This window comes from Vanacampus margaritifer, chromosome 16 (assembly GCF_051991255.1).
Source record: "Vanacampus margaritifer isolate UIUO_Vmar chromosome 16, RoL_Vmar_1.0, whole genome shotgun sequence".
NCBI classification, from domain to species: Eukaryota; Metazoa; Chordata; class Actinopteri; order Syngnathiformes; family Syngnathidae; genus Vanacampus; species Vanacampus margaritifer.
In genome coordinates this window covers 1,246,599-1,256,615 of record NC_135447.1, presented here as the reverse complement: position 1 = coordinate 1,256,615, position 10,017 = coordinate 1,246,599, and the positions used below count along the sequence as shown (strand labels likewise).

The following is a 10,017-nucleotide window of genomic DNA, read 5'->3' as shown; positions in this document are numbered from 1 at the left end:
CTTAGTATACATGGTGATGTATTTTTAAAGGGACAGTAATGTGAAAAATCAACTTTTGGGGAACTTTTAGCCATGTTAAAATGTTAATGCCTCACCCAAAACATCACCAAAGTGGTATTTTCCTCCATTCGCCACTCCTATGAGAAATTTTAGGTCATTCTGCTCGCCAAGCACGAGCCCCTCCCAACCTGAGAAAACGAGCGTGCTCACTTTATGACGTCATCAAAAAATTTGAATATCGAAGGTTTATGCAGTTGTTTATGAGGGGGAAAAAAAATTGAGATCGGCAGGTCAGGTTTTTATAAAAGTGTGATCGGTGCGCCCCTATCTAATTCACAAAAGTCCAATAACCACAAGACACTGTTTAGAATGATTTGTTTTTACTTAAAAAATATCCAAAATAAAAACGTACAATTGGAACCCGAAGATGTCATCAAGTTTGAAGATGGACGCGAGGACAAAAAGGCAATGAGAGCGAAAATGGGAAAGACTGCAGCTGCCCACCTGCTGCAGTTTTTCCCCCCTCGTTAAATGTTCCAACACACACTTTGACAGAAATGTTTCAGACCACATTTAAGAGAGAAAATGGCGGGCGATCTGATGCCGTTATTATTTGGACTCTCCACACACAAACGTGACTAAAAGATCTACAAGATTAATACTTGACTTTTTTTTCTTTCCTGATTATTTTTGGTAGTAAAAAATAAAGAATGAAAAAATAGTTATATTTCCACCTCACAGATAATCTTTTTGCCTTTGAACTCAACACAGTGCGGGTTTTAAGGAGAAAGGGGGCAGACATTCATCTTTGAAATTGATCAATTAACGATTAACGAGGCAGCTACCTTTTTGTTATTATTATTGCCGTTAGAAACGGAAAAAAACAAACAAACGTGGCCACTACACAATCTTTGTACATGGTTTAAAAAGCAAGCACGGTCGGTCTTATGTACATCCTAACTCAATATACATATTTACTTATGTTCACAGTTTCCTGTATTCAATATCAATAGATTTCTTTTTTTATTTGTAGTATGGATACAAATCGGAAATTGGGCGACGTTTCTCGCCTGTTGATATCAAGAGTCCTTGGAACGTCTCCTCTTGGGAAAAGGATCCAAAAAGCAGTTTCCACTTATCATAAATAATGATATCATATCCCAGGTGTCCCCCTCGGAGTGCTTCCGAGCCTCATTGGGATTTCAACAGTGTTGCTGTCCATCCCCCTGCTCCTGGAAATGTAAGGCACTTGAGAGGTTTTTGGCTTTCACGGGAGCTCCGAGGAGACCAGGGCGAGGCCCGAGCTCTGGCGGAGGGGCGGCCCGGCGTGGACGGCTTTGGGGCAGTCGGGTGTCAGCACGCGGCCGTTCTCGCCCACGCTGCCCGTGATGGACAGGCGGGCCTTGTTCCTCATGGCTTCGGTAAATGTCAGCTGGAAAAAAAAGAAAAGAAAAAAAAGGTGAAAACATAGAACGTTCATCAGCTCCAAGTGCAGATTGGAGTTTAAAGAAAAAAAAAACAGACTTATCATATTTAAAAAAAAAAAAAAGAAAAAGAAAATGAGTTTTTATTACTTGGCATACATTTACTTATGTAAATAGCCAAGCTAACAACTAGCAAAATTTATTTTTGAGCGGTATACTACGGTATAACTGTTTTCACAGACAATATATTTATGGTTTGCTAGTCATAAAACTTGTCACAACAGACTCACAGAAATATTTCAAGCCTAACTTAAGATTTATATAATTTTTTTTCATCAAATAAATAAATAATAAAATAAATGCTTTACTATACATGGCCTTATTTAAATGTTATTTTTTTAATAAAATATTTCATATAAATGGTTGTTTTGCTTTGTTTTTAAACATCTGACAATACATTAAAAAAACGCTCATTATACATAGTCATTAAAAAAAATAAAATAAAATAATAGCCTTGTCATTGTATTTTTTTTGTCAGAAAAAAAGCCATATGGGTATTAAAAAAACGCCTTATTTTCCTGTTTGTTTGTTTTTAAATAAAAGCTTTAGTACTGTTCATGATCATTTACAAAAAAGAATAAATAATCAACCTTGTTTTTTGTTTGGTTTTAAAGGAAAACAAAACCAAAAAAACAAAAACCTTTGGGCCCCAAACAATTGCCTGCCTTGCTTGATGGCAAGCTTCGCCTCTGACTACTCTTGTTAGCATTTTAACAAGTTTATTTTCATGTCCATTAATAAACGTGTTTTGACTCCTGCAAGTTTTTAAATATGCCACAAATATAAACAAAAATAATAATAATCTGTTTATAGGTAAAAAGTAGCGTTTACATTTGCGAGAAAATGTTAGTTCTAAATAATATTTATGTAATGACTAAAATTAGGCCAGATTTGTTTTGTCATGATTGGAATTGACCAACAGGAGGCAGCAGATCACTTTGAAAACAAACACCAAAAGCCGCTAGAATAAATCGGAGCCATCCTGCCTATCCAAGAATAAATTGACCAAAATTGTTCTTTTGAAGAAAAAATGTACACGCAAAACTCCAATCTGCTTTCAAGGGGAAATAAAGGGAACATCTGCAACATCGCAACGCAGCCATGATTGCACAGTTGCAGGCTGGAATGGCCAAACTGGGAAGCCGACTTGGCCACACTGACGCCAGCTAATGAAGACGCTTTCGGACGCTTGATGGGGGACACAAAGAGACACGCGGGACAAATAGGCAGCAGTTGTCTAATGAAAAGCACCCAATTTGTGACCATGTAAACGAGCTTAAACGCCACTAGATAACGAGCCCTGACTGTTGTCGAAAAAAGAAAATGTAAGCAATAAGATCGCTATTTAGTAGCCTTGCTGAATTCAGCTTTTTTTTTTTTTTTTTTTTGGGATCAGTCGAATCCTACATAAAATAACTAGTACTGTGGGGGACAGTTCAAGTAGTGGAAAAGAGCATCACTCGCAAGACAGTCCTTTAACTAGTGCACAGAAATGCCAGACAGGAGTGGGAAGTGGGGGGGGGGGGGGGGGGGGGCACTAGTATGACAGTCGTTCCTTCGTTGTACTTTTAATGCACTGAAATGGCTGACAATAGTGGGGGGGGGGAAAACATCACAGTTTTTAAGACAGTCGTTCTACTAGTGCACCCTTGTCTTTTGACAAGTGCGCAGATATGTAAAAAAAAAACATGAGTATGGCAATTTTGTCATTCTACTAATGCACAGAAATTTCACTTAGTAGTAGAAAAAACGAGACGTTGGTTCTACTAGTGCGCAAAATACATTAGTGGCAAAAACATGCACTAGAAGTGACTAGTGCGCCATTGTCACAGAAATGTCTTCACAGCCGGCTGTGTCAGACAGCCATTCTACTAGTTCACCCCCACCATTCTACTAGTGCACAGACTACAGTAGTGGAAAAACATCACTAGTAACTTAAGACAATGTTTCTACTAGAAATGTCATACACAAGTGGGAAAACTAGTAAGACATATGCTCTAAAATGCACCCTCTACTAGTGTACGAGTGCAAAAGTGTGAAAAAAAAACTCGTTCTACTAGTGCACCCTTGTCCTTCAACTAGTGTGGCACTAGTGCACTTTTGCATTCTACAAATGCACAGAAATGTATTATAGTAGTAGAAAAGGCATCCGTTCTACTAGTGCGTAAAAACATCACTATTATGACAGTCTTCTAGTGCAACATTGTCAAAGAACTGCAGTGGAAAAAAACATCACTACTCTACAATTTTCCTACTAGTGCTCAGAAATGTCATACACTAGTGGAAAAAACTAGTAAGACATACTAATGCTACTGTTCGTCTACTAGTGCAAAAGTGTAAAAAAAAAATCTTACTAGTGATAAGAAAGTGGTTCTACTAGTGCGACCTCATTTTACTAGTGCACAGAAATGTCTTCCCATAGTAAAAGGCATGAGGCGGGAAATACTAGTAAGCACCCTAGTTGGTCTCAAAGTGCGTTAAACTGCATTAATAGTGAAGACAAAGAGTGTACTAGTAGCACAAAAGAGTTTGGTGGACTAGTAGCATATGGAATAAATGACTTTCCACAAGTGGCCATTTCTTGTCCTACGGACAAATGAGAAAAGACCAGGACGCCACAAGAGCACACGGCGGACGAAGCCACTGGTCACCACAGGCACGTAGCATAGCATGGCTAGCGCGGGGTCAAGGGTCAAGTGTGTACGAGCGGGTGTCACTTACAGTCGCCTTGAAAGGGGAGCTAGTCGGGGTCAAATGGGGTGAGGGTGGGGTCGGGGGTCTTGTACGAGAAAGCGGACTACACGTCGTCGGCGTCGTCATTGGCGCCGTAGCCACTGAACGCCTCGCTAAGTCGGGCTACGTTAGGGACGATGGCGCTTGGGGCGGGGGGGCTAGGGGCGGGGCTGTCGGGGGGTCGCGACGGGGGGTCCACCTTCATTCTCTTGGCCTCGTTGCGGGACTTGTAGCAGAACTCGATGAGGGCCACTAGCATGGCCAGGCCCAGGCCCCCCACCAGGATGTAGAAGACCCCGGCCACGTTGCTCAGACTGAGGGCCTGTGACGACTTGTCCTTGTGTGGGAGGGGGGGGGGGGGGGGGTTGGGGGGGGGGAGAAGAAGCACAAGTGTTAGTGTGGAGGCAGAAGTGGGCCGCCGTGTCATGCAAACAAACACAAACATGCACAGACGTGAGAATGTTCACGCTCGTCAACAGGCTAACCGTACTGCGTGTAGCCATGCTAGCTAGAAACATTCAACGCAAACAGAAATACAAAACAACGTAGCTTCAGTACGTGGTTACGGCATTTTTGTAACTCTTACATTTAGTCTTAATGTTGCTTTTTTTAACAGACGACCGTTTTTAGCATTCAGACAAATGTTAGACTACCGTTCGTATTGTTTACATATAAACGTTTTAACAGTAAATCCATCTGTATTGTATCGTAGCCTACCAGCTAGCTAGCTATTGCTGAGCTAACCTGTTTTCGCCGATCCAGAATACTTAACAGGAGTACTTTTACGGTTATAATTTTACACGCTTAGCTTTTAGATGCTAATGTTGTTAAATGACAGTTTTTAGCATTTCAAAGTAAATGTTTTAACATACTACGTTTAGCTAAACGTTTTTTTTGGACTACTGCTAAAAGTGGTCAAATGTAGCTAGCGACTACATTTTTTGTTTTACAGCATGAAGAATTTCAAACTGCTTTTTTGCGGCTATTAGCATTTAGACGTAAATATTAAGTGTTTTTACAGACTACAGTTTTTAGAATTTGACGTTTTTACAGGCTAACTTTTTTAGCATTTGTTTAGTGAGTATTGATATCGACTTAACAGTCATGCTCGACTGTGGTTTTTAGTGTTTACATGTAAATGTCTTTTTTCTTAACTGTTATTACAGATGCAAATGTTTCTAGCATTTTGGCTAAATAATCATTTCACACAAGTTGGATTTTTATTTTTAACAAAAAGACTTTTTTTTTGTTTGTTTTTTTGCACTTTTTGCAATTCTGAGCTTTTAAATCTAACTTAAAAACATAAAAGTGATTACAGACTTCTGCTTTTAGATGTTTTTACAGATTCCAGTTTTTAGCCTTTGGATGTAAATGTTTTTACAGACTACATTTTTTTTTAATCGTTTCAAGTATTTCAATTGACCTGTTTATACAAAGTTTAGTGTTTAGAAAAATACATTGTAGATTACTTTGCTTGAAACTGTTGAGTACCATTTCCAAGTTTTTAGAAGCTACTTTTTTTTTGTATTTACCAATAGACATTTACAGTAATATTAATATAATACTTAATATCGTAACCATATTTTCCTTAAAATGTCATCCTACATCATCACTCGGCTACTTATTTTTCAAACTTTGGTCTACTCGACACTGCTGTCACGCAAACATGGAGCGCTTCAGTTCATTTGAAATTCCGAGTGCGGCCAAACGACTGAAAATGAAGCAGGAATTCCAAACTGCCAACAATTTGACATGAGCCGCTTTCTCTTTCATCTTTTCTTGCTCCGCCTTATCAAACCAACCCCCTGAACACTTTCACACCTTGACACAAACATCTGCTGGTCACGCTCGCTCGCACTTCCGTTATGTCGTTTGCATGCGTCGCAAATGTGCGCAAAACCAAAATGCAAGCGTGTCAAAAGTGCTCGCATGCCCCCTGCTGGTGCCGTTCAGTCAGCGCGATTCTTCATCTGATAACGCGGCGCCGGCGCCATGCTTTGAACCCATCATGCTCACAAGTTCGCAGTTGTGATACGATTGTCCTGCCCGTCAATTGAAACGCTTCCGCGCGTCACCTTGACACAAACAACTGCCTGTCATGCTGACATTTGCGACGTACATTTTGAGTATTTTGAGGCCAAATTTTTCGCATTTTAACATAAATATTATATTATACATATTAGCATAATAATTCAAAGTGTTAAAATCAACCCCATCACCACCCCCAAATCATGTTAAATCGATTATTTGATACCCCAAAAATCAAAAAGCCTCCTAATACAGGGGTGTCAAACTCATTTTAATTCAGGAGCCACTTTCACCTAATTTTGATCTCAAGTTGGCCGGACCAGTTTGTTCATGGCCGAATAAGCTAACAGGTAAACATATTTGTATTCTTTTTTTTTTACATTCTGAAAATATTCCCATTTATTTTTTATTCTAATGCAGAATAATTTGAATTTTCTTAACAAAAATGAGCGCGTAATATTTGCATCAGCCACATTTCAGAATGTCATTTAAGTGATTGTCAGTGTGCCCTCCAGTGGACAAAATGAGCAACAACACAATTTGCGTGAAAAACTGCACTTTGTGTGTGCTGTGTCCTCATGGGACAAATTGAAACTCTTGACGGGCCGGTTCTGGTCCGTGGGCTGTATGTTTGATAACCCCGCTCTAATACTTCACATTTCGACTATGGTGATGTCATCTTTCCCAAACATTTTCCCAAAGGTCTTAGAGCCATGAGTGTTCAAATATCCAAAACAATCGACGGAAATGAATGTGTTTGCATTACGGCAATTCGTTTTGAACAAAACAGCCTCAATCAAATGTTTATCTTCACAGTGTAAAAAAAAAACAAACATGGCCACTTTCAATCTTGAGGTGACATCATGCTGCACGGCTCCCGTAGAATAACAAAGAGGCGTTTTTTACGACACTTCTCAGATAGTTCATAGATTTGTTCTCAAACTATTTTCAAAACTTTAAATCGGTTAATGCATAAAAATAACAAGACAGACCAATAGTATGAATCTGTGAGAGAAAAAACAAAGTTTCCGCCTGACTGTGACGATTTGTATGAATATGATAAGCCGATTGCCAGAAGTTACCTTGGCTGTCAGACTCATTTTTTTTTTAAATCTTGTCCTTTAAATCTTGTCAAATGAATCCCTTTTACAAAAAAAAAAACTGCTTGTCATGCTCGGTCTTGTTAAAATAAAAAAAATAAAAAAAATGTATTTAAATTTTTTGCACGTCACTTTGTTTCCATTGACAGCAACGTGCTATTTGCTAAGGGTCATCCTACGGGCACTTTTTAAAATGTATTTATTCAGATTTAACATTTTTCCCATGTGATGAGTAATCTGCAACAAAACTCTGATCGAAGTGATAGTGATTGTGTTGTATCTGTGATCTTTTCCTGTTCCCCTTGACACCAAAAATGAGAGGAGACCGGGGCTAGTTGTATCACGGGTAAGTTGTCACATTGAAATGTTCTTCTCCACCAGAGGGCGCAACGAAAAAGTGGAATACTAGTTTTCTTCGTATAAATGGTCAAGGGGTTGTGTACTGTCCGAGACGAGAATAGCACATTGTGAGCTGAGATGAGTGCCAGTTATCCGTTTTGGACAACCCAAAGTAAAACATTTCAACTTCAAATATTTTGAAAGAGGCGTCGTACATACGTAGACAAATGCTAGTAGCAAATCATGTGGACTTGTTAGAGGAGAGATTCAAGCATTTTGTCATGCATTTGTCACTGCGCCGTCTTAAGCTAACTTTAAACTAAAGCTAGTATTCGCCAACATGGTAGTTTGGGGCAACTTGTCTCAGTCATTTCGGGGTATGTTGTCACATATGCAAAGAATGGGCCAATGAAAAATGCAAATTACATATGCCAAAATTGCCCTTCAGATGATGACTCTGAAGAGTGAGGAAGTTAGTTTTGTTTCATTGTTTAAAAATTGATTTTCCAGGAACTACAGGATGCCCTCGTGTCAGGACTGGTTTAAGTTTCATGACGAACCATCCATCAATCCATTAACTAAAATGCTTTATTTTTTGAAATTCAATTTAAAACTTCAATTTCCAGTTTAAGCAAAACAAGCATTTGAGGCTGAGAACTGTGACCTCCATGCCAGCAGTTCCTAAGGACTTTAATCTATTTCATAAGATTTTAAAGTGAAAGTTCGCTTGGTGACTATGGTCAATTTTCAAGATTGCTCTGGCTGTAAAAAAGAAAAGAAAAAAGAAAAAAAAAGAAGATCATTTTGTCCTTGTTTTATTAGTTGCAAAATCCAGTGTGACATCTTACCCCATCTAGTGTGACAACTTACCCAATGGTGGGGCAACATGTCACATGTTCACTCCCTCTATTTGATGACTTCTAATTCTGCACTGGCAGAAAGTATGAAAATGACATGAATACAAAAAATACAACTAAGACTTTGGTCTTTCATCTGGTATACATATTGTTTATATACGATGTATTGATTCCGAGAAATATATAAAAGTATAAAAAGTGATACAACTAGCTCCGGTCTCCGCTACTTGCCCCCCCCCCCCGCCCCACACGATTGAGTTTCCATGCATCCCGAGTGCGAGAAAAACTGACGTGTCTAAGGTCCGAGCATGCCCCGCAGGTGACATTCCGTCAGCTGTGCCATGCCTCGTACCCGTCATGCCCCGGTCACGCGTCTCATTTTAAGCGTCCTCGTAAACGCAACAGCGCCACCCGCAGGCGGGCGAGTGACAGCGTACACAAAAAGACAGACAAAAAAACACGTGGAGGCTCCCCTGATGGACTGACCTTACTTCCCGAGTCCTTGGGTCCGCACTCCCCTTTATCGTACCACCATTTGTTTTTCAGTTTGTCTAAGACGCCCGCTTCGCTCAGTTTCAATACGGCAAGGTTTACCGGCGTTCTTCAAACCAAAGGGTCGGGGGGGGGGGGGGGGGGGGAGGAGGAGGAAGGGGAAATAACATAAATAACATCATAGGACATGTTATCTTATGTTATTCAATCAAAAATGTGGCCCCCGTAAAGAGGGGCACCTCATGGCGCTGCCGGGAAGGGGCCCCACTTGTGCGACATGTCTGCTATTGCGGCGGCGTGAGTACAACAGACATATTCGTGTATACGTGGGGCCCCGCCCGGGGCCGCATCGCTTATCTGGAACGGCCGTATTCTGCTGGGACCACATTTTGGAATGCGAGCGTTCAAAGTTGTTTGAAGCATGACGAGCATTTGTGGACTTACATCAGAGGTGGGCAACATTTATTATTATTATTTTTGAACAGACACATGGGACAGGTCATTATAGATCATGTTTAAAAAAAAAAATTTTTAAGCAATAATATTAAAGTTGTAAATGATATAAATTGTTTGTTGGATCATTTTTTAACCTACTAGCATAACAAATAATAAATAGGATAAAGAAAATATACCGGTGCGAGGGAATGTGTTGCTACACTTGTAAGTCAAGTCACTCATATCTCAAGGCACCTTTCAAGTACATTTTTCAAATGCAGTACATTTGTATTTAACTTTTAAGTAACGTTGAATTTTTAGCTGTTACATATTTACATTTTAAATTTTTTTAAAATAAGTTTTTTTATTTCATTTTTTTATTTATTTTAATTACTGTAAGTGTTCATGTTCAAAAGGTGTATACTGTAAGGGCCCGAAGTCCATCACTGATTTTAAGTAAAATAAAAATTCACTCATTAAAAAAAAATAAAAAAATCACATTTAGATTTAATGTGTATGCATATATTATATATTTAACGTATATAATCA

General features: G+C 39.3%; 1 protein-coding gene across 3 annotated transcripts in view; it reads right to left on the bottom strand.

The window, feature by feature from the left end:
- Positions 1–363: 363 nt before the first annotated feature.
- gria4b (glutamate receptor, ionotropic, AMPA 4b) overlaps positions 364–10,017 on the bottom strand; it is an 83,001-nt gene continuing 73,347 nt past the window's right edge. The window contains exons 14-16 of one of the 3 annotated variants that reach the window (XM_077547139.1): positions 9,028–9,142; positions 4,417–4,554; positions 364–1,432 (exon numbers count right to left, since the gene is read on the bottom strand). In XM_077547139.1, coding sequence (XP_077403265.1) covers positions 1,268–1,432; positions 4,417–4,554; positions 9,028–9,142 — 418 coding nt within the window. In that variant the 3' untranslated portion in view covers positions 364–1,267. Of the gene's footprint in view, positions 1,433–4,416; positions 4,555–9,027; positions 9,143–10,017 lie in introns of those variants that run through there. The other 2 variants (XM_077547138.1, XM_077547140.1) reach the window with 2 other exon arrangements.